This window comes from Oreochromis niloticus, linkage group LG4 (assembly GCF_001858045.2).
Source record: "Oreochromis niloticus isolate F11D_XX linkage group LG4, O_niloticus_UMD_NMBU, whole genome shotgun sequence".
Lineage (NCBI taxonomy): Eukaryota > Metazoa > Chordata > Actinopteri > Cichliformes > Cichlidae > Oreochromis > Oreochromis niloticus.
In genome coordinates, this window is record NC_031969.2 from 18,725,970 (window position 1) to 18,751,676 (window position 25,707).

General features: G+C 43.1%; 1 protein-coding gene across 10 annotated transcripts in view; it reads right to left on the bottom strand.

The window, feature by feature from the left end:
* Positions 1–25,707, bottom strand: part of cep112 (centrosomal protein 112) — a 130,471-nt gene that overhangs the window by 1,584 nt on the left and 103,180 nt on the right. For 9 of the 10 annotated variants that reach the window (XM_013264798.3, XM_013264800.3, XM_013264801.3 and 6 more), the window contains 4 exons: positions 23,380–23,469; positions 15,147–15,248; positions 12,634–12,698; positions 11,500–11,824 (listed from right to left, as the gene is read on the bottom strand). In XM_013264798.3, the coding sequence (XP_013120252.1) occupies positions 11,821–11,824; positions 12,634–12,698; positions 15,147–15,248; positions 23,380–23,469 (261 nt within the window). In that variant the 3' untranslated portion in view covers positions 11,500–11,820. Of the gene's footprint in view, positions 1–11,499; positions 11,825–12,633; positions 12,699–15,146; positions 15,249–23,379; positions 23,470–25,707 lie in introns of those variants that run through there. The other variant, XR_003219967.1, reaches the window with a different exon arrangement.

Sequence of the window (25,707 nt, forward strand, 5' to 3'; positions counted from 1 at the left end):
GTCCACATACAGTCCGTTCAGATTCGAGTCGGTTTACGGAGAGAAAAATGCACTCGAGAGAGGAAGAAAAAAATATATAACGCTTTTCTGCCTCCTCCTTTTCTCCTCCCTATGGTTTCAGGCTGCCATGCCGCACAGTAGATCTCTCCTGTAGGCGACTCCAACACCAACTGAACCGAGAGGCTGGAGCAGCGCACTTCAAAGTGAGGAACCGACTGCCGGGTCCCGGCAGCTGCATAAAAAACAATTGCAACCTCGTGCCTTCAAAAAAAAAAAAAAGAAAAGAAAAAAGCGAAACAAGTGGTGGAGACCCCTCAGTTTTGTTGCAGTTACTGGTGACGAAATATTGTTTAAAGTCTGCTCGGTTTATTTCCTGACCTTTCCCTCCCCATCTTTTGGCAAGCTTTTCTTAGACCACGAAGTTGTAGCTACAGTGTGAGGACCTTATCAAAGACAGGCAATCTTGAGCCAACTCCCCGAGGCTTTGGAGCGTCAGAAGTAACTGATCTGCCGCCCCAATGGCATTATCGCTACAATCCCTCTGTTGCTACATAAACTTTAAAGACGCGGGCATTTTTTTCTTTTCTTTCATGGGGTTGCACAATAAATGCAACGGCGCGTTTCAAAATAGCACGTGTAATATGGACAAATATGATTTGTTTTTTTGGGGGGGGTTTAGGGGAGTGGGTGGGGGGCAAACATCCTGCAGAGTAATGAAAGTTTCATTGAGCCGCTGCAGGATTCAAAGACACTGAAGGGAATTCCCAACAGTGGAAACGTGTGTTTTGACTAAAGGACAGTCACTTTACCATCTCCAGTGCTTATAAAGATACAGTGTGTTGCCATAGGAAGGGAAATCACAGTGCTGTTATCACTCCACAGCTCCTACCAGTGGCTTAGAAGGGCACGTGCATACACAGCAGATTAAAACATCTGCTCACAGTGGATAAGTTCACTGACAGATGTTATCACATCATTTAAGCAGCACAAGAATAAGTCCTCTTTGCACTTCTGACTATGAAGCTCTCTACTCCTTAACTGCAGTGTTGAGATAACATGAAAAGGGGGTTGGAAAGCAGCTCGGGCAGCCAAAATGTCCATCGAGATGGACATTTTAGAAGCTGCACTTCCTTTATTTGTACCGTGGTGGCTACAGTAGTGTTGATAGTGTTTACTGGACAGACTCAGTGGTGTTTTGGAGGGGTCTTTAGTGTTCAAATGAGCCACCACAGGGGACCCTTTGTGCAAGATGACTGCCTATGTTCTTGAAAGAGAGACAGTAGGTGTCTGTGTGTGTCCTTGTTGTCTCAGCGGACAGGGATCCAAAAAAGAAGAAAAAAAAAGTACAGTACAAAGACGGGAACCACTTTGATCAGCCTGTTTGCTAAAGGTGCTGTGAGACTTTCTCCCTTGATGCCTCTTTTCCCATCAAGGTTAATAAAAGAGAAAATTGGAAGAGGCCATGATGACTAAGGGATTACTCATCATTCAAAGGCCACTTTACCGCCTTCAAATTCTGTCACATCCTGCACAAAAACATTCCCATTGTGTCTATTTCAAACACGCTATCCCGGCAAAAAGTTGAACAGCTGTGTAGCCCAGCAGATAATTTGTCATTTAAACTCAACCAGCTTTATGAGGAAGCTGTAACACTTGAAAAGTAATGAATAAACACTGGAATTGGGTCAAAAGAATAAACTGCCACCAAAATTTGTGTGTTTGATGAAGGAGAAAACCCTGTCCCATGAAAGACATTAGTAATAATAATAATAATGAGTCAGACTTGGGGCGAGAAAAATGTTAGCACAAGCACAATTTCTTATCTCACCAAAATCTACATAGCAGAGGTCTGTGTGCAGGTTATACAGGTCATCTGGGTAATATACCAACAGCACCTCTGACAGAGTGAGTCTTTGTTAACTTTGGACAGCCAGGGCTGACCTCTGACAGTAAACACATCAGGGTGGAAGACATCACCAGGGTGATGGTAGGGACCCCCTGCCGGTACCAGGGGCCAGTTGGACCCTCGTGTCCTGTCTCTTCAACCCCCTCCGTGGTTCAACAGCTCGGATTTTCCCTGCTGCCCCTCAGGAGCTGACCTCAGGTCTGTGACCAGCCTGAGAGCGGGGCTGCCCAGGGGTTTCTGTCTCCACTAAAAAGATCTTTGAAAAGAGAGGCTTCAAGGGGAGAGGTTATGGGATGTAACTGTCTCTCTTTATGGGCAGATATTATTACAGGGACAGGTCAAATTCAGACCTGCTACAAAGAGCTCTATAAATAGAGATGGTTGGATTGGGAGGGAGGGGGAGTCACATAAATCAGGTGTAAGCCCATTACTTCTTTAATGTTGACTGCTTTTTTCTCTCCATGCGCAACATGGATCTCAATACTTCACCTTAACTCATATTTGATGGAAAACATTCTGACAAATCAAAGAGAGAGAGCATTTTTCTCCCTTATCAGCTTCTCTTCATTGGCTCCCTGTTGAATCCAGAATCAACTTTAAATTTACTTTATTCTTCTCCTCACATACAAAGTCCTAAATAATCAGGCCTCATCTTATCTTGAAGACTTCATAGTACCATATTACACCAGTAGAGCACTTCACTCTTAGAGTGCTGGCTTTCTTTCTGGGATATTTAAAAGTAGAATGGGAGGCAGAGCCTTCAGCTTTCAGGCCCCTCTTCTGTGGAATCAGCTCCCAGTTTGGATTGGGGAGACACTCTCTCTACTTTTAAGATTAGGCTTAAAAATTTCCTGAATAAAGCATATAATTAGGACTGGATCAGGTGACCCTGAATCCTCCCTTAATTATGCTGAAAGAAGCATAGCCTGCTGGAGGCTTCCCATGAGGCACTGAGAGTTTCTTCTTCTATGTGTTTATACACCTCTCTGCATTTAATAGTTATTTATTATTAATCTCTGGCTCTTTCACAGAATCTTTTATCTTATCTTCCTCCCCTCACCCCGATCCGGTCACAGCAGATGGCTTACTTCTCCCTCTCCTCTTCCTGTTAAAAGGGAGTTTTTCCTTCCCACTGTCGCCAAACGGTTGCTCATAGGAGGTCGTCTGATTCTTGGGGTTTTCTCTGTGTTATTGTATTTGCCTTACAATATAAACTATTGTTGTGATTTGGCGCCATATAAATAAAACTGAATTTAACTTCAGAGAACAGGAAAGTTTTTCTTTTTTTATGGATGGGTTATGAGTAGCCTTGGGCTGTCCCAACCGCTGATGGCCACTTCAGCTGTAGCTATAAACACTAAGAGTGTGTGCGTGTGTGCGAGTCCACCGGTGCTGTCCTCTCTGCGCAGAAGCTCTGTGATCACTAACTGCTCTCAATTACAGTATTGTGTGCTGTTCCTTTTCGGCTCGGGGTTAAACTCTTTGCAGACCCCTTTGAAGTACTCATCCCTTTATCTCAAGCCAGAGCCAAGAATTTGGGGGAGGACAATGGAAAATGAAACCAAGAGGGAAGCTTACGGCAATTATCAACCAGGGCCATGAGGTGTAAGTCAGCTCTCACAGACAGAGAGGGAGAGAGAGAACAGATAAAGAGGCTAACCAATGTAGGACAGGGGGTTACTGTTTCAAGTTTGTTTGGTGTGTACACACTCCAGGCGACAAGCGACTGCCGAGAGAGGAAATGGAGGCCACCTCTTCAAAGCAGGTGACAACCGGGGGGGGACAATGGCCTCTAAAGGGAGCAAGAAGCTGATGAGAGAGGTGCAGCAGTGTTGATGGTGGTGCAAGGTGTCCACACACAACTTAAGGAAGGACCAAGAAGAGTAAAGGTGGAGAAGGATGGAGAAGAACGGTGGGAGAAGTGCTGTTGTCAGCAGAATCAAATAGCATGCAGCGAGCTGGGGAAGATACAATTAAAGTGTGGAGTTAAGACAGGCTTTGAAGTTGGACATGGTGCATAATACCCTTAAAAGTTAAGGAAGGGCAACAATTCACCAGTTTGTTATGGGGCTGTTTTGAAAGAGGAAGAGGAGGAAGGGAGGGGAAAAAAGAGAGCGAGCTGTGGAGGGGGTTTGTTTTTGAAAGGGTTCAGTTTGAGGGGAGTAAAGTTGGATTTCAAGCACCAATTGGCCCCAGAAGGATGTATTATTTTTATTTTTTTTATTTGCAAAACAGAGAATGTAAAGTGCGAGTGGGAGTCTGCGCCTACGTGTGAATTATGATGATGGGGAGGAGTGTGTGAAAAAAACAGAAGTAGGGAAAGATAAATGTATCCCAGAGAGCAGAAAAGGGGAAGTGAGACAGGTGAAAGAGAAAAGACTATGAAATAGGTGGGGAACTGGTAGGTAGGGAAGACAGAGAAGAAATAAAAGAGGCCGGGGGGGGGGGGGGGGGGGGGGGGCGTTGGAGGTTATTTATTGGTTTTTTCCCCTCGTTTTAATCCCATTTTGCGCTTGACTTTTAAGTCTAACAATGTATAGAAACAATGTCGGATGCACTGTCTAATCCCGTTTGGGCCATGAAGCTCACTCCACACTGACAGTAATGACTTTCATTTCCTCTGCTGCTTGCACTGAAGCACCATGCAGACACTTCACAAGCTGGACGCCCCAGTTCTGCCATGCTTGACAGGACAGTGATCCGTCTCTGAATCAGTCTTAACCTAACCCCCCCCACTTATCCCTAATTTATCACTTTAACCCCGTCTTCCTCCTTCCTGACTTGGAGATGTCGGGTCCCCCCCCTTCCCTGACCTGTGAAGGTGATTAACTTGCTCGTCCATTCATCAGATGCCAGATTTTATCTTTATCCCCACTTCCTGTTCCTCCATTAAAAGGGTGTGACGTATCAACAGAGTGAGCGCCATGGCAACGGGGGCATGCTACGATGAGGGCTCAAATGCTCAAAGAGTGTCGCTTAACAAGAAGACTTGGAGTTTGAGCTGTTTGTTTTTTTAACTCCCAGAAAAATCTGATGTTGTTCATCCGTCAGATGCAGCCAAATACACATGACAATCAGATCAAGGTTGAGATACTTAGACATCCCCTTTTAGGACTGCAGCTACTAACAAGCACATCAAAACTATTTAATTTAAAAAAAAAAAAAAAGATGGAAAACTGTTCTGAAACTACTTTTTTTTAATTAATGACAAAACTAAAAGAAGCCCAATTTCTGCTTTGAAAACCAATTGACACAAAATTTTATCTCAACAGTTCTGGGTCTCCTTTTAGTTTCATAATTTAACAATAACATTATGACGTAATTCAAAAAGATGGATGTCTGGATGCTCTTTTGTCTTATACCTTCATAACTGCGTTAATTCATCATCATTCAACAAGTCGGCGGAGACAATCCTCTGAGATTTTGCTCCATATTGAGATGACACCATCACACAGTTGCTGCAGATTTGTCGGCTGCACACAATGGGAATCTTCTGTTCCACCACATCCCAAAGATGCTCTATTGGTTTGGGATGTGGTGACTGTGAAGACAATTTGAGTACAGTGAATTCTTGGTCGTGTTCAAGAAACCAGTTTGAGATGATTTGAGCTTTGTTATTCTGATGGAAGCAGTCATCAGAAGATGGACTCACCGTGGTCATAAAGAGATGGACATGGACAGCAACAATACTCATGTAGGTTTGATGTTTAAACAATACTCAGTTGGCACTAAGGGGCCCAGAGTGTGCCAAAACAAATCTCCCCCACAGCATTAAACCACCAGCAGCAGCCTGGACAGTTGAGACAAGAAGACATGGATCCTAAACTGTAGTTTCTTGTTCTTAGCTAACAGAAGATGCAGCTCTTCTGCTGCTGTAGCCCATTTGCTCCAAGGTCTGCCATGCTGTACATCCAGAGATGGTTTACTGCATACCTCAGTTGTAATGACTGGTTATTTGAGTTACTGTTGCCTTCCTATCAGTTTGGCCATTCTCCTCTGGCATCAACAAGGCATTGTCACTCTGAGGAGTGCTGCTTACTGGATATCTTCTTTGTTTTTGGTATCTGTAAACCCTAGAGATGGTTGGGTGGGAAAATCTCAGTACATCAAGAGGTTTTTAAATATTCAGACCACCATTCAAAGTCTCTTAAATCACCTTTCTTCCCCATTCTGATGCTCGGTTTGAACATCAGCAGGTCATCTCCACCATGTTTACATGCCTACATGCACTGAATAGCTGCCATGTGATGGGCTGTTTAGATATTTTGCATTAACTGAAAAACTAAAACAGATGGAACAAGACAAAAAAGGGGCGGGGCATGTGCTTCTCTATAAGCTTTATTGCTTACCATTAATGTGCCATGTGCACCTTATTTAAACATGAATGGTGCGATGGTGTCAGCAGCGTCAGAGTACACAAAGTACTTATGAGGATGAGGAAGGTGTAGATTCAATATAAGGTGATGGAAGAGCTTTTATAGACCAACTAGATGAGCTAACAGCCCTGCCATGCCAGTCATCCCCCGAGGACAGTGGGAGCACCATGACAGCACAGAGAAAATCCAAGGTAAATTATCCTAAAGCCTGCAAAAGTTTGAATGGCTAAAGAAAACAAAAACAGATGCATTTTCAAGTGATTAGTGCTAGTTTTGCCAGTGTCTACTGGCCCATTATCACTTTAGGCAGAGAGGCTGAGCAAGATAAAAAGAAAGAGCGAGACAGATATACCGCATACCCAGACAGAGACATAGGGCAAGTGGTACAGACAAAACCTCCCACACTGTCTTGAATGCATGGACGTCTGTCCCTCTGCTCAACCCACACGATCAGCCCAGACGGTAGATCCGTGTCACAATCACACAAACACAACCTGCTGTGCCTTCTTCACTCCAGCCTGTAACCCACTTCTTTCTGAGATCACACAGCGGCATATCCTTTTCATAGCTCCTGTTGCGTTTGAGTGACAAGGGCCCAGGAAAAAAGGAGGGGAGGTGGAGTAGGTTGGGGAAGGGGGGTGGGGGTGTGGGATCACTGCCATAAATACAGAATCAACAAAGGTAAAAAACAAGATGGAAGACAGAATAAACAGCGTAAGTGAAACGTGTTGAAGGCGTTGTGTGTGTGTGTGTGTGTGTGAGAGAGACAGAAGTGCTGGCGATAAACAGGTTTATTTATGCAAGCAGTGTACAGCAGCCAAACGCCGGCCTCCTAGGGTCTGACTCACAATGAAGCTCTATAAAAAGACCCAGCTGCACGTATGATCACACACACACACACACAAGCTGCGAGTTTGTCAATCACACACTGATGTACAGTTGTCACAAGTGCTGAGACTAAGGTATATACACGCACACACAGCAGCCTGTTAGGTTTGCCAGCTACTGAATGTCCTCAAATAACCTCTCTGATATCCTAAAGGGGTAAAACACATACAGAAAAGAACAGTTTAAGGTTCATCTGCACAGAGAAACACCATCATTTCAGATTCAGTGACATGCAGCACTTTTGATCTCGGCTGCGGCGGCATTTAAAATTCCCGTGCACTCGAGAAAACCCCTCATTAAGACAGCGAAACACCAAAACCTCCAGCTGAAGCGAGCCCCGTTAAAAATCAGCCGGAATCTCAGCTGAACGAGCGTCACACATCAGCCGTGAGCAGCGGCGGAGGCAGCAGCAGCAGCAAGGAAGAAGACGGTGGATGAGTGGAAACCTCTGGAGCTGCCTAACTGCCCTTCACTGTTGTCACATAACAGTCCGCTTGTCTGATGTGGAGATAGCCGAGAGGAAGCGAGGGCTTTGATCCTTAATGGGGCCATGTCGGCTCTGTGGAAATGACATTCATGGCTTGTATTTACACAAGCACAATTATGGAGGTAATTTGGTTGGTGGACAATCAATTAGAGTGAAACTATGTCCGAGTAATAACACAGATTAAAGGAAAGGTTATGGCTGGAGCCTATTTGGGTGTAAATGAGAAAAACGGGCTTCTGCTAAATAAGCCCAAGAACACATTAACCTTTAGATCTACAGCCAACCTTAATGGCTCCGTATGCTTCAAACAAAGTGCCTGTCTTATTGTCTAACCGCGTCTGCAGCCCTCTTTCTAATGACAGACTCGGGAGTGGGTGTTTGACAATTTTTATAGATGATCTTTACGCAGAGGCTAAACCAGATGTGGCTTGATCTCCAACTTTTTTCTAAATATTGCACCTACTTCTGTCAGTTCTCGTGTTTACAGTAAAATACATCACCCAGGAGACAATATCCGGGCGTAAAACATCTCTTTTTGATGTAAAGGTAAAAAGAGGACGCAGATATTGTTACCATTTGAAGCAAATACCCATCAGCAGGCGCAGGTTCAGGAAACAGCTGCTAATAAATACCACATGTGTCGGCTCGGTTGCATCAGTTACAGTGATGACGTCAATTTTTGGGGTTAATGGGACTCTTGCTGATTTAGATTTTTAGTTCACTGTTACACTTCAATGGATGAGAGCAACACTACAGCCATATTGAATTTAATCCCCCCATGCCTCACACAACCTAAGTTTACATTCTTTCCTTCACTTTGCATGGTGCCTCGTGTTAATCCTTACATTTGTCATAATTACGTTGTTTATGTAAGGTTTTCTCTAAAGCTGCCTTAGTCGTGACACGCCGCTTAGTTTCTGTATTTATGTACCAAGGCTCTGTAGTTAGCCTGCAACCTCATAAGGCGCAACTATAAATCAAGCTGAATTTATACAGGCTCACTGTCACTTCAGTAAGTACACCTGTTTAACTGCTCATTAATGCAAATATCTAATGAGCCAATCACAGGGCAGCTTCTCAACACATTTAGGCATGTTAGACATGCTCAGGACGACCTGCTGAAGTTCAAAATGAGCATCAGAACGGGAACAAATCAACTGGATTGTGGCATGGTTGGCATGAGTATTTTAAAAACTGCTGATATAATGGGATTTTTACACACAGCCATCTCTAGAGTTTACAGAGAATGGTCTGAAAGAGAGAAAATATTCAGTGAACAGCAGTTTTTCCGGGAGAAAATGCCCTGTTGATGTCAGAGAGGTCCGCCTCACGGTGATAGGAAGGCAACAGTAACTTAGCTATGCACGTATTACAACTGAGGTATGCAAAAGAGCATCTTTGAGCGCACAACATGTTGAACCTTGAGGCAGATGGACTGCAAAAGACCACACCAGGTGCCACTCCTGCCATAATATAATGAAACCGAGGCTACAGTTCACCTGGATAAGACTGGAAAAATGTTGCCTCGTCTGACGAGTCGCGATTTCTGCTGCAAAATGCCAATGGTAGGGTTAGAGTAGTGGAGTTGGAGTAAACAACATAAAGCTTGGATCCATCCTGGCTTATATCAATGGTTCACACTGCTGGTTGTGGTGGAACGTAGTGGGGGATTTTTTTCTTAGTACCAAATAAGTATCGTTTAAACGCCGCAGCCTGCCTGAGCACTCTTGGTGATCATATCCATCTCTTTATGACCACAGTGTGCCGATCTTCTGATTTCTGCGTCCAGCACGATAACGCACCATGTCACAAAGCTCAAATCATCTCAATCTGGTTTCTTGAACATGACATTGAGTTCATGTTAGTCAAACGGCCTTCAAAGTCTGGAAATCTCAATCCAATAGAGTCAGCTGCAGCAAGTGAGAGATGCTGTCATGTCATGTTTCCAGAACCTCCAGTCATGAAGAATTAAGGCACTTCTCAAGGTCAGATGTACATAATAAAGCGGCAGTTAAGTTTATATTTGGGCATTACGAGTAAAGAGACATGGAAACGAAATAAAATTCCCGGAGAAATGGTGCAACAAGGACACGCTTATGAGGTCTTCAAAATGGTCCCGTACTGAACATATGTAAGTAGGTAATGGTTTATGGTGACTGTACATGAATGTATGAGTAGCTAACGTTGAAGTAATGCAAGAGCACAACCAATGTTTAGGAAACAAATTATTCAGCAACTGTTATTATTATTACTTATTAACAACTATCAAGATTTTTTAAACCAGTGTTGCCCTGTCAGCGTCTGTAAGACTAGTTCATCAAATGCCTCCCATCTGACCGTCTCAGATTTACATGAGAATGAATTTGTGTACAGCAGCCAAAGATGGAATGTTAAAATCTTGCTCTGCTTTTGAAACGATTTATGCACGCTCACGGCCCAGAAAGGTTTTTTTTCTGGCTAAGACGAGAGGATGTGTGCCGGGTGCTTTTACAACACTCACTGGCCATGAAACACGCCAACTTTTTTTTAAGCTAATCTGTGATGGATCGATGAAAGTTTTCTTTTTAAATTTGATCAAAGACACCAGCTGATCTACCTGAAATTTAAAGACTCAGGAGCTCAGTACCACGTCCCTACCTAAAACTTGAATACTGAGCAGCAGCCATGTTCACATACAGTCCCTGCTATTACAACTTGTCTCTGTACATCATTTCCAACCACTTACAAAGTACTTTCATTTGGGTTGGATGCTCCCAGAGACACGAAAACCCTCGGCACCTTTTCTTTTTTTAAAACTATGCAATAATAATAATGCACTTTAATGTGCAAAACCCCAGACACTGTCAATGAGAGGAGAGGCAATGTAATTACAAACACCATGCAAACCACCCTTTCGCATACTTCCTTAGATGTACAGGCATGCGCTGAAGATGCTGTGTTGTAATAGCTATGTTTCCTCTGTGCACTTCATCCAGAAACAACACGCTCTACAAAGGCTTTGTGCTGAAAGACTAAATTCCTGCTGGTTTGACACTCCTCTCTCCTTTCTGTCTCTTTTTTTTCTATTCTTCTTCTCCTCCGTCTCTGCCTGGGCAGCAGAATCAGCACATCAAATAAATACAGAGCAAAGGGAATCGTGTTTCATTTGGAGACAGCAGGAAAAAGGTCACGGACAACGGCAACACGCGAACTGTGGGCGTCAGAAGAAAAGCCGTTCCAGTGCAAATACGTGCAGACGCCTCTCTTTGAAATCCAATCTGATTTAAGGGATTTAATAACACCTCCAAACTGTCCAAAAATCGATTCGAGCCCATGCATTCCTCACCTAACATACAGAGCACCCAACAGACAATGGCTCATTATGAAGCCACCAAATGTTATTATCATCAAAAAGCCTCTGAGCTGGAGACTTTGGAGACGGGGTGACCATTTTGCGGACTCCATCATCGGCTTGGGTTTGAGTTTTGAGCCGCTGGTAATAACACAAAGTGGTGCGCAGAGGCAGAAACACTGGGGCCCAGGACTGTAGCCTTTGGCCTGAGATTCAAACAACCGACTTGCGGCGCTCTTTATCTGAAAGAACCACAAACCCCCCCAACTACTCTTTACAGTTCAAATGGGGTCTTAAGCAGAAAGGCAATGCTAAACAGTGATGGGGAGATGGGATTTCAAGGTCTGGGACTGTAGTTACACAGCTAATCTTGGTTAACATGCATTTTGTGGTCATTGAAAAACAAAGGCAATGGCACAACTCCCCCTAAATAAGGGATTAATTATGAGGTATTTGAAGAAGATGAAAAACATGCTCGGAATAAGGAAAAAATAATAGAAGGACAATAGAAAACTGAAGCAAAGTGTTTTATTAAAACCAGTTGATATATTAAAAAAAAAGCATCAATAACATCAAGTTAATAATGATATTAAAAATAACAATACAAAAAGCTGAAAACATGAGAATTATTATTTTGAACAAGACAAAACTAAAATCTGACAATGAATAAATATTTCTGATGTTAAAACAATGGAGAAAAAAACCATCTTTCAAAGTAAAAGATGACGTGGCAGGTGTGTAAAATGCTCGTGACAGCCAACAGTGCTCACACCTGATCGGCGACGCCGTCCTTCATGTCCGGGCGGAAGATCAGCCTGACGTTATCGTGCTGTTACCTGTGCAGAGAGACACTCGTCGTAATTTCAACACAAATGCAAACTGGCTCTGAGTCACTCACTCCTTACTGACTCACAGTCACTTTTAGGAATGAGGGCAGAGTGCAGGGAAATAACCGTTTTCCTGTGATCTGCCGTGAGTGACAGTCCTGGGAGCATTGCGCACACAGATGTGAGCTGCGGCATTGTCTGACAGGGCGCTGTCATCGCTGCACATGTATATAGTTGCAAAAACATAAATGGCTCTTACAGTGTGATGGATGCAGGGAAAGCAAATTAAAGCCCTTCAGACTGGAAGCTCTGTTAGTCAAAGACAAGGCTCACATCTGCAGCTTTAAAGCAAGGCAGCAGACTGATTATGATGTGAGTCCTTGTCTGAAAGCGTCATGTGTACTACACACACCCATTTCTGTAGGTTCAAAACCGGGGATGTCAAACATAAGGCCATGGGGCTAGAATCGGTCCGCCAAAGACTCCAATCTGGCCCACTGGACAGCTTCAAAATATGTGACTCAATGCACGGATTTGGACCTTTTAACTGTATTTTCATACATTTTACACCATTTTCTGTTGATTTATGGTCATTCACATTACACCAAAGTAATTGTAAGTAAAGAGAAACAATGAAATGACAACAAATTCCTGGTTTTCCACCAACTTCTGTAGACAAGTCTTTTATTTTTTACAAAAACTTCATATTTTATGATTACAGGACAGTCTGGGAATGAATTACCAGAACTTTTTCTTTGATTTTACACATTTCTAATAAAGTTTCACTGCTGTGGTCCACTTAAGATCAACGTGCTCACCTGCTGCTGCGACAGGCATCCAGGTCTTCCTGTAGCAAAGAGGCTCTCATCTGAAGGAAGTTAACCTGAAACACAGAACGGCACGGAGTAATCTTCAACTCTTTCCACCATTATGACGAGTTTTGAAAACAAAACAAAGATGTGGTTTGATGACCATTAGAAGAGTTCTCTCTGTTTTTACAAGGGTAACTGCATAGGCAGAGACCACCTTCACTAACTTCTAATTGCAAACCCAATCATATTGTTCCATAATCAGGCCTGAAACATGACCAAAACCACTCAGGTTAGAAAAGAGCATCAAGAGCTACTCCTAGTTGGCTTTCAAGGGGTAAAGAGTTCAAATATATTCAGTATGAAGGAAGCAAGAACTGGTTCATCAGGACACAGGAATTGGAAGTGGAGAAGGGTTTGATTGATTTAGGTCGGTTGTGCTTTTTTAGAAGAAAAGCTCAGTTGTTGACTCCTGGGGTCACGACAGCAGGGGCCGGGGGTCAGGAGATTAGGGCAGCGGGGTTAAGGCACGCTGGGAAGATTACAGGCCCAGGTTAGCCGAGGTTAGGAGGCAGCACCGTTCTTTTGTTTGGCTACAAAGTGCCGGTTTATTTATGAAGTGTGCTTCGCTGAAGTGAAAATAAACTCCATCTACATTTACACGGCATCTAGAGCCTGGCAGAATAATCACAGCTCCAAAAGAATCCGCATTGTTCTGGGACTACCGTACTGGAGCCGAGGGTACATTCCTTTCTGTGGGGGAGACCTCAGTTCAAGTTCTAGCATTTCATTTGGCACTTGGCACTGGGAAAGTATATGCAAAACCATACCCAAATGTGGCTGGATGCCTCCAGAGACACAGAAACTCTCTGCACCTTTTCTTTTTTTTTCTTTCTTTCTCAAACTATGTAATAAAAATAATGCACTTTAATGTGCAAAACCCAAGACACTGTCAATGAGAGGAGAAGCCGCTCTGGTCATGAATCACATTTTATAAACACATCTGATAGCGGAGCTGCGGTCTGTCCAATGAAACGGGATCTTGGAAGCGCTATTTGAACAAGGCAGGGGTTAATGATGAGAGCGTTTTACAGAGACCTGCACTGCACGCTGTTATTATTATTATTACAACAAAATTATTTACAATGTAAATGCTGAGACAAAGGACACGGCTCGGAGGAGAAACGTACGAGTGCGGTTATGCAAAGGCTGACTGTTTGATCTGAGGGGAAGACAATGAGAGATTAACATTTGCAGAGAGGATCAGCAGGGTCCGAAGTGAATGCTGAGGCCATGATCGAGTGCTACGCCGAAACTGCACGGAAGAGAGGTCTCACTCAAACAAATAAGTCTACATCTAGTTTCATACAGAGGGCTTTACCTCAGTTTATATCAGTTTTGATTGATTTATAACAGAAGAAAGTGAAAACACACAAAATCCTGCAATAGCAACAAAGGGAAGTAAACACTGCAATAAAGTAAAGAGAATGCTCTCCAGATCTCAGACAATGGCTTATGTCCAACCTGATCTGTGATCACTTCTACCTGAGGATGGTATACTGTTTGTATGTGTCTTTTTTATGTGTGGTTTGTTGTGTATCTGTATACAATCACTTCCATACTGTATAGTTTCATGTGACCTGCCTGGGGGTTAAAGATGTAAATCAGCAGATATAATCAAATCTGGCATGTTTTCAGCTCGCATACATTTTCTTTTAATGCTGGTTAACATACACCATCCGTCCACATCACAACTCACAGTTTACTGCTGTAAAATGACAAATGTGACCTTGGCACAGTTTGGGTGAAGCCCCAGTGGATAGATCACTGTATGCGAGTTTCAGTAATCAGTACTACTAGGAGGAGTATGACTCTTGTGGAAATGGGAAACTGCTCATTGGTCCTTTGGCCAGATGAGCTAAAAACAACAAATATCTACACCCAGCAAACTAAATGCACCCAGCAGTACCATCTGGAAAGCATCTGATTGGCAGAAAATTCATTTTTCAGGATGACAATAATCTCAAATACAATGCCAATCCAAAAACACACAATGAAACATCACTCTCAGTCATGGATTGCCATCCTCAGAGCCCAAACCTCGACATTAATGAAGCAGTGGGGGATCATCTTGACAAAGACAGCAGCTAACAGCAGCTATCCTTAACTACTCACCTCAGTATTGCTCAGTATGAGTGTCATCAGACAGAAGTGAGCTTCACTGACTCATTGGACACTATCAAACTCATTTCACCAAGTTTTACAACCTCCTCCAGAGTAAACAGACATGGACACATACTTACAGCTGAGGTAAACAGCTAAAGACTGTATATCCATTTAATTTTTTGCAGATGTTTCAACAAATCGCTGCACCTACTTCCCAGCTCAAGACTTTTGCACAGTACTGTATATCAGTTATAATGCTGTTAATGGAAGAAAATTAATGGATTCTCAATGAGATGTTCAACAGACTGAACACGTCTTTCTTGCTCTGGTTTTGCCTCTATCAGATCAAACCTCACCTGAGCTTTCAGTGAGCTGATTGTGTCCTCCAGCTCCTGCCTGAGCTCCACCGGCATCAGACCTTTGATCTTCTTCTCATACTCCTTATGCACCACGGTCACCTGAGAAGACAGAGGTTGGAAAGATGCACAGTCAGCAAGAAAGAAAGGTACCACATTAATCAAATAATACTTATTAAGTAATATATAGTAATCATGCACTCTCTTGTTGACTCTGATGCCCCAGAGACGCTCTTAAACGGTGTGTCTCAACTGGATAACAATTGTGGTATTGTTGCTGAATAAGTATTTCTTTCTTTCCACAGACACACTCACATGTATGCATTTTCAGGCCAAACCAACAACTCCCTTAGACGAGGCGTGCACACACACACACACACACACACACACACACACACACACTGTGGGTATCCCCTCTTTATTCATGGCTCAGAGTATTCCCTCGCTCTTCACAGCTCCTTCACATCTCCACAGGGGGTCCACAGACTGACATTGCTCGCTCTGCGCAACACCCCCTACTGGATGATAGTGACTACAGCGAGATCTGACACAAAGCACTTATGGGCTCAACACAGCTGGGTTTGGAAAAGGACAGGGCCATGGTGGAGGGCAGGACACATCAAACGCAGCAGCAGCGGCTCAATAGCTAGCTAGCTATCTCCACTGGGGAGGACTGGAGGAAGTCTGTCTGGGGCTAAATTACACTCCACTAAACCAGAGTCTGATTATAGAAGTTGAAAAGGGTTTGGTTAGCGCAACCCCCACTTTTTACCCAGAAATACACATGTATGGACACACACACACATGCACGCACACACACACACAAATGCAGATACACGCTTTAACAGTATTGTAAAAACATTTACAGCATTTTTTGAAGAGTCGCTGAATCAATTAATTCAGAGCTTGATGAATAGTTTAACAGAGCTCGGGGGATTAATTCGACCCGTGAAAAGCAACAGTTGCCCCCCTCCTCCCCAACATATTTCAAGGTGTAACCAGGGGAGAGAGTCTGAGCATTTTAAATGACCATAATGTGTTTTACAGAGCCAAAGTCCACTAGCGTTAAGAATATCCCCACAATCCCCACCTCTCATCAGTCTTTCAAGTGAAGAGAGCGTGAATGAGGTGGTGGGGGCGGTGGGTGGGTGGGGAGGGGGGAAAAAAAGATTGGTTTCCCTAAAATAATCTTCCTGTTGTGGATTTAACTGATTGTTCTGGCTTTGGCTAATTAATCTTCCTGGGCACAATGAAAGGGATTGGGAAGCACTTCAAAGCAACCCTCAGTATAAATGATCCCAACATGAAGCAGCTCACTTTGTCTCGGCACAGTGTGCTGTAGATTAGTCTGCCACAACTTTGCCAATTTTTCAGGCTCCGTCTGCCCTATTCATTTGAAAGTGTTGGACCAATAATGTCAGGCTGAGAATCCATCAGTTTACAAAAATATGTCTTTTTTTTTTTTGTCCGTCCCGCGCTGTGTGAGAATGAAGTCAAGGATAATTTGAAAGAGAGGCCTTTAAAAAACAAGGGGTAAAAAAACCCAAAAAAACAAAACTTGGAAGCTTTAATTTGAATGTCCAGGATTTTAAAAAAATGGGCTCAAGCGAAGAGGAGTGCAGATTTTCAAAATGTCTGTCTCTATCTATAGCAGCTTCTGTAGTCATAACAAAACGGCAAGCCAAGACAAAACACACTTCACTACCTCAGACCAAAGCAATAAACAATGGTTGAATAAACACATCCCTTACCAACCACTCTGAATATAAGTCTTAGATTCTTCAAAAGCCAAGTTCCTCAGTGTTGCATTCTTGATTCATGTATGGTGCCGTCACCGCAGCAACGAGAAATCCGCTTTGCCTAAATTACAAGCTCCTTTGCGGCAATGCTGTCTCCATTTTCTGTCCCATACATTCGGCAAGGCAGCAATAACGCATTCACGGCGGCTGGATGATGTACATACGGTCGTAAGGGTGATCAAACTAGAAAAGTTCATGTATTACATGACACGGTAAGGTCATACAGCTTACATTTGCCCCAATGACTTCATGGTTATGGCACTGAAAGAGCGGTTGTGAGAGAAAATATTACTTTAATTTTCTGCTGCTGCTCCCATCATAAAATAATATGATGGGAACAGCACAGCATATACATATTCCATGAACACACAAACACAAAAATACACCTCAAATCCAGATGAATTATACCTGTTATACAAATTTCCAGCTCCATATTTGTCATTCTTGGATTGTCCTAGAGCAGCTTTGGATGAGTCACAGTTCAAAATAATACGTTTATCTTTCACTGAGCCCTTTGTGCAGCCCCTCAGTTCATCCTCCGAAACAAGATGTTTTATGGCTCAGTCACACAAGAGTAAAAATAGGAAAGCAGCCTGCATGTGATTAGGAAAAGTGGCGTTTTCCTGCTGATTGCATTGACTTTTTTTTGACTGCAAGTAGTTGCGGCAACTAACTGGTCACATAGACTCACCATAACTGGTTGCCCACCAGTTGTATTCTGGTTATGATCTTATATAAAATCAAAGTTTGCCAAGTGCTTATGTTGTGCTGCAGTTAAATCACAGTCCAGCAGTAACTATGTCACTATCTGTGGAGAAATTGTTGAATTTATGTTTCAGATCCAAGAGATTCTGGATGGACACTAAATTTATGTAGATGGCAAGTTTGTCTTATTACAAACAGATTACAAGTAATTGCCAACTTGACCTCATTTGATTGCAAACTGGTAGCAGAGCGACTCCATCTAACGGACTCAATTTTATTGCCGTCTTGTTGCACCAAAGTTGCTCTGAAGACAGCAGCTGACTGAGAATAATTGCAGACCTGGTCTCCATCTTCCAAGCAGCCATTTCATAGGCAATAAGATTGCAAGTTAATTGCATAGCTTTAAATCAAATTTCTGATTGGCTGCCCCTCGTAAACAGAACGTTTGAATAGCAGGTGATGGTAGTGGTGGTGGTGGGGGAGGCAGGGCTGCTGTGGGAGCTGTGCGCCTGATGTCTATACTAACATTACAGGGATCCAAGAGTAGAAACTTGTGTACAATTTAGAGCAGCCTGAAGCCTGAGCTTTTGGCTCACTTGTGCATACCTCATTATTTCAAACTTTGGCCATGTTTAATTTAAGCATCCACCACTGTAAGAGTACATGGGAGTACATAGGGAAAAGCATATATAGGGCTCCTTTAACCTGAGGGTGTATTTCTGCTCTTTCAGTGTAGCAGACCGCAACATTTGATCTAAAGCTTAGCCATAGTTTACTATGCAACATGTGTGGGTGGAAGCTTTTTTTTTTTGTGCATAACAACACATCTAACAGACAACAGTTACAGAATAAAGCAGACAAGAATAGGTATAATATCAATTCAAATTTCTGACTCCACCATGTCTCACAATGGAGTTAAAATTCAAGACAGAAGCATCGAACTCTCCGCAGATGTCTGACTTGTTTCCTGAGAGACGTCGTTTCTTCGACTTTGCATTTTCCTGCCCTCTCCGAGGTCCCTCTGCTCGCATCTCTCTTTTTCTTCACGCAAACACATTTTACTTTTCTTTCAACATGTTTTTTGCAGCAAAGGCATGTTTATTTTTCTGACAGGTGGAAGGAGACATGACGGCATCTGAGAAAAAAAGGCTCCTCACTTATTAGGACAGATGTTTGATGCCTTTGAACAATACTGCTGATCAAACCTTCCATGAGGTTCTTTGGTCACTGACGGACTGCAGATGCAAGTGAATCGGAAAGAAAAGAGAGGAAGGGAAACACAGGGAAGATGGAGAGAGAGAGAAAAAGTGTGCCACTATTTTCCCTGAGCAATGAAAAGGGACGCTGACTTTCTAAAGAGAAATCTGGTTTCATCTCTGCAGCTCTTTGAGAGATGAGATTTTGTTTGTTCTTGATGAAGCGTGATTCTCTAGTTTTGAAGACTGTGAGGAGCGGCAGTCGTTTTCCCCTCCCAGTCATCTTAAAATGACAACATTTCATCTATATATAGTCTTTAGATTGTGGTTTTGACTTTCCCTTGCGTTTGGTACCGTCACATGGCATGGTTTTTGACAGCTGCCAGCAGAAAGGAACAAGCCCTCAACACTTTCAATGTTCAAATGAAGTTTGTCACATTGTTGGGAGGCTTGATGTATGCTAATGAAGTTGGGGTGTATGTGTGTGTGTACAGGCTTGCGTGGGACAGGTTGGGGGGTGGAGGTGGAAGAGGGAGGAGGAGTGGGGGTAGCTGCTGGAAAGACATTTTTGATATACACCCTTGTTCCAGACTGACAAAAACCTTGTCAGGAACAAGGGGGTACATCAAAAATGACGCCACTCACAAAGTTTGCACCTCCACATCCACTGAGTTGGCACTCGGTGAGTTCACCGAGGAGCGATTTGAATTCAAAAACGCTTTGCTGCGAGAGGGAAAAAAGGAAACCGCTTCACAAAAATGAGGGAGAAAAAAATAGAAGAAAAAAAAAGGAAAGGCAGAAGGAGATTAGAACTGGCTACAGATCTTAGTGAGGTTGTTAGAACTATGGGATGGATTGGTGGCTGCTGATGTAATGTGCCTCAACAAAAACAGCACACAGGAAAACGGCTCAGCCTACAGAACTTAAGTTCAGCTCCTCTGCATTTTTATGTCTGCATCAATACTGAAAACAACTAGAGACATGATTTATTTTTTATTACACCGAGCTCCCGTGTTGCACAAGGATACATCTCTGAAACTTGTACAGTTCACCATGCCCACTGTATCATTATGTATTTATACAAAGAGCTGTAGTCTTCAATATTCTGCTGCTGTCTTCAAGGAGAATTGAACCACACAGCGAGCTGATGATCTGCCATTTTAGAGTGGGGGAGCCTGCGAGGGCCCTGCTAGTGTAAGGCAAGCAACATCTGTGTGAAGTCTGGGCAGAAAAGCTGTTTTAGCATGAGAGGGATCGAATTACAAAGACACATCTTGGCAGATAAACCAGGGCAATATTATTGGTGTGTGGCGACTGGATACCTTTAGGTTTAATGGCAAATAAAAAACAATCCACAGACTCTGTCCACAGCATCTCTAACACATGTACATTAATCCTGATAGTTGCATGCAAACTAATACATTTATGTCGTTTTCTTTTAATACACCCTTGCTCCGGAGTGACAAAAACCTTGTCACGAACAAGGGGGTACATCAAAAATGACGCCACTCACAAAGTTTGCACCTCCACATCTTTTTGAGTCCAAGAGCATTATATGAGACAGGAGTCAATATATCATGTAGCCAGTCGCTTCCACGACGGTATAACTGTGACAAGCTGTGCTAAGAAACGATGCTAATACGCACTTACAAACATATGCTACAAGATACTATAAAGTTGCCGGATGCTGACAATGGAAAAGACACATTGTTCACATGACTTACAAATGCCAACATGGCCTCATAACCACTTATACTTCCACATAACTAAACGTAACCTACATTCTTGCTCATATTTATCCATTAGACTGCTAAGGTCTGCTCGTCATGGTAGTGCAAATTTTGTCATTTTGAGGGTCTGGGTCAATGTCTGCATGCCTGTGAGTCCACAGAGAATTTACATTACAATGCACCAACAATGCATGTGCACCAGGAAGTGGACTTCAAAGATGGCGCAGGAATGACTCCTGGGCATGTGCAGGTGCAAAACCTGCACCTGCTTTTCTTTGTTAAGGTTAAATATGTCAGGTAAAGAACGGTGTACGGCAAGTTTTCAGTTAATTATCGGTACGTCTTTCCTTCAGCACAGCACTTTGTTTTCTGTAAAATTCTGATTTTTGTTTGTAGAGGGTGTCAATTGAAGTTCTTTCGGGAAAAAAATCAGCAAAAATTGGCATTGTCTTGTTTGATCAACGAGTTGTGGGTGGAGTTTTCCCAAGTCACCGTCTTCCAGGTGCACTTTCTCCTCTGCTTGTGGGGACCTTTCTTCTTCTTTTTCAGCCTTGGAACATATGGCTGCCTATGCCTTAAAAAAACAACCCAACAAAAAACAAAACTACGGTCTCGAAAGTTATTCTAAGTATTGAGGTACATCAGGCCACTGTCTGCAGAGACCTAACTGGAAACACACCCTTGTGATGAAAGGGGTCACAACAAGCTGAAACAACACCAAAGTCTGCTTCACATCAGCAGTTGTGACGCGCAACAATTCAGGAGCAGGACAATGCTGAGGTATGAACAGGTACAACATCATGAAAGAGAAAAGAAATTACCCTCAGGTTTCGCTAAAAGCAGCAAAACTTTGGTAGATAAGATAAAAGAAACCTGCAACTTTCATGAGTGATTATTCAAGGATAAAAAGAGCAGTGGATAGACATGTCTCACAAACCCAGGATGTATAATAATACATTCTTTGGGAATAAGGTATTGACTAGACACATGTAAAACCTGTTCGTGCTACGAGAGACAGTTATTAGCTGGGTGCAGGCACTCTGAACATCCACACTGCCAAAGCCTCCTCTTCTCCCTCTGATGAAGTCATACTCTGTGCTGAAACATTAGCTGCTGCACCTTATTAAAAACCTTCAAACCCCATCATTCCAGATCCTATCTCAGCTGCCCTGCAATGTGTACCCTGTAATGGGTTCTTAGCTCTTCTGGCACACATTACTTTATTTCTACGATGGCTCACTTCCTGTTGATCTCTGCCCTGCCAACTTTGCTACAGCAAAACAATCTGTGCTGGATTAGCGAAATGTGTTAGCGGCTGTGAAAAAAGAACTGTCAAGCACCTAAAATTGGAACCAAATGCTAAACAGATTTTTAGTCGTGTTTACCCGTTCTTTGCTTCAGTCGCAGTGTTGCCGTTTTTGCTTCAGAAGGCAGCATTTTTGGAATCAGCATCATAATTCATGTTTCTTAGTGGCGCCGCAATCAAAAATTTAGCAAGACTAATAAAACTGTGATGAACCTTTGCAAAAGAGGAGAACACTGTGGAAATACAACAGCTGTACCCTTTAAAGTGGAACTAGTTTGTGTTCCCTTAATTCCTGTCATACAGCTGTTACAATGGACAAAATTCAGACTGTTTTATAAACACTTAGTTTCAGACAGCTTTTTTCAAGTCTGCATCTGTGTGATGTCAGCAACAGTGGATGTACTTAATATGGTCATCTCAAGCACAGCAGCCCCAGCCAGTCAGAAGAAAGTTGGTGTAAAGAGAGGGCGGCCTTAGAGCTACAAGATGCACACTATACACAGTGAGGGTGTGCACCAAGGACCCCTAAGACAAATGAGGATAATACACTCACTTTAAGTATACTTTATGATATACAGAGATACTCATTAATGCTGAAAACACTCAGAAATTTCAACCCAACCCCTCATCTGACATGGGAGCAGGTAGATTCCTGATTCAGCCCCTCCTAAGTCATAGGAAACCATATGACCCTGCTTCTGGGACTGGCGCAGTGATCAATGGCTCCTAAAAACCTCTGGACTCTTCCTGAAAATTTACGAAGGCTGGACACTGAGGTGCACAACGAGTGTGTGAAGTGTGTACAAGGGTCAGTGGGTGGATCAGAGGGGGACGCAGGAGAGCGAATGCCTTTGGTGTACATACCACAGTACAAAAGAACAACCTCCTGTGTGAGTGTAGTCATTAGTGCTTTCTTCTCTGTGTGTGTCAAGGTCAAAACAGAGCCTGATTACAGGGCGCTCTAGAGAGCTGTGGGTGTGTGTTTGTCGGCATGTGTGCACACAGAGGCTTCCCTTTTGAACGCAGGCAGCGGTGGCATTCCTGGCCCTAGGCGCTGGCTCTTGAAGCCAGATCTCAAGGAATTTGGGAAATGTGCGAGGGGGCATATCTCTGGTTGTGAACAGGAGAACGAGAGATGGCAGAGTGATGAGGGGAGGGCAGGAAAGGAAGGGGGGGAAATCTATTTTGTTTGCCTTTTGTGGCCCCCTGGAGGATCAAGTAAGGTTGGTAAACTGGGAGGGAGGGACTGGTGACATAAGACGACAAGGGGGGCAGAGATGAGGCCTTGTGTGCTTGCATGAACCAAAAAGAATTCTGATGAAAAAGCTAGAGGGTTAAAAAAGGTAATGCTGGGCAGCGAGAGGGATGCAGCAATACTGTCGGCGAGAGAATCAGTTTGCGTAAGGCGCTCTTGCCTCTTTCGTACATTTCGTACATCTACTCATAAGCATTTGAAAGAGATGGTGAGATACGGAGAGAAAAAGAGAAACTCGTCACCTTCTCTTCAGTCTCCAGCTCTTTGCTTAGCAGATCCTTCTCTGCCGAGTGCAGCTGTCTCTGTAGACTTTCCACCTTTTCCTGCAGAGCCTGAGGGAAGGGAGAGACAGTCAGTCGGCTGACTGACGCAAAGAGAAAAACATTTCGAATTCGGTGTGACGTTAAGTGTTAAGTGGCACAAATTGACAGACATTAATCTGCAGTTACATTTGAGATTGCAAACAGATGCACACTTTATCTCAATAAGAGGCTACACCAGACTCAAGACCAGAGCTAAGAAAACAAGTAGATGGAGAAAACTAATAAGAATACAGAGTACACAAATGTAGACACAAGGACAATGAAGAGAGATACAGCTTGTGATTATTTTTTGGGAGGTAAAAAGCTAATAACAAAGCAATCCCAGTAATTACTATGAAGCTGCTCTCATTAAGCCTAAACTTATTTTTAGACAAGGGCATAAAGAAAGACTTTCCCAGTATGGAAACGAACAATCTTTCTAGTCTTTTATAAAGCTGCAGTTCTTATTCCTCTCCTTGGCACTACTAAGAAACATACACTGTATCATTTAGTGGATAACGAGCCCTCTCGCATGTATTCCAGTACCTGTGCTGATCAAATTTCCCCACAAGGTACCAATAAAGAATTCAATCTATTTTGCTTTCTAAGACTCAGGCAAGAAAGAAGAATAAAAAAAGAAACGCACAAAGCAGTTTTCCCCCCTTTCTGCTGGTAAGTGATAGCAAGCCACAGTTCCTGCGCACGACCCAGAACCAGATGTTCCGAGTGCACATGTGGACACTTCATCTTCGATTAGCCTGCATGGAAAGCAGGGACTGATACGTACACACGTGCAAGCGTGCGTGTGTGTACACACATACACAAATATCTTAAGATGAAAGCACGGGCGTGTATTTACACTTGCATGCACACACACCTCCAACAAGTGTGAGTGTAGCACTGGCTAACATCAATATCCACAGTGTCTCCCCCCACTGGAGTTGAGTGAGCAGGCCAGGTGTTGACTTGTTGATTCTCCGAGCCGAGGGAAACGCAGTCCAGGTGACAGGCATGACCGCCTGATCTACGATTCAGTGCACTGACATAAATCACGCACAGACTGCAAGGCTTTAGGGCCGGGGTGAACTTTTAGGTAGAGCTTCTCTGAAAACTACAGCACGAAGTAAAAAGGAAGAAAGAAACACTGACTCGGATTTGTTAGTTAGATTTTTATACTGAAAACACTCAGATTTCACAGTGTCTGATCCTCTTGGCAATTTCCTCTCATATATGACCATTTTCTTTCATTAATTTAAAATACAGTATGAACTAACCTCAACTGCACTGATGCAGGTGATTTAGGCTTCATTTAGGCTTCTGGTAGTTGGATTTTTTCCCCTCAGCACACATTAATCGGCCAACATGACTCTAGAGCACGTCGAGGTCAGTTTCAGCTCTTCAACATGAAAGGCGGCCCATTTCCAGCGTGCTTATCCTATTAATCAGGGTATTTCTTAGCTAGTCACGACCCCACTGTAGCCTACATCTCCATTCTGTGAAAGCCTTTGCCTTTGATTTCATCATTTCATTTTGTTTACTGACGAATCAAAGTCTCAGTGACACTAAGAAAAGCATTTTCAGTGGAGTTGACATGAATTACAAGAGCTTTAAGTAGCTGTAGTGTTAGTGTAGAGAAGGCATGCAAGGTCTACTATTTATTTTTGGGTGGGGGTGGGTTTGGAGGAGAGGGGCAGAGAGAGTTGCACAGCTTATTGTGGTGATGGTCAAATCTCTTGAGACGAATTAAACATTTGGGGGACTGTAGAAAGAAAAAGGGAGTATTTTCTATGTTTATTTTAAAATTAAAGTTACCATTTCAATTTTGGATTGGATTTGACTCAAAGGCTATTTTCATGGGCAGGTGTGGGCAGTTCCTTTGTTATGTCATTATTAATTACGCATCTAAAAGGCCTGGAGTTGATTTCAGGTGTGGTGCTTGCATTTCAAAGATTTTGATGTGAACAATCAATGTGTGGTTAAAGGAGCTCTCCATGCAGGTGAAACAAGCCAACCTAAAGCTGTGGAAACAGAAAAAAAAAACCCATCTGAGAAATTACTACAATATCAGAAGTGGAAAAATCTACAGTTTGGTGCATCCTGTGGATGAAAGAAAGCACTGGTGAACTCAGCATCGCAAAAAGACCTGGAGGTCCACAGAAGACAACGGTGGTGGATGATCACAGAATAATTTTTATGGTCATGAGAAACCCCTTTACAACAGCCCACCAAGTGAACAACACAACCCAGGAGGTAGGCGTATCAATATCC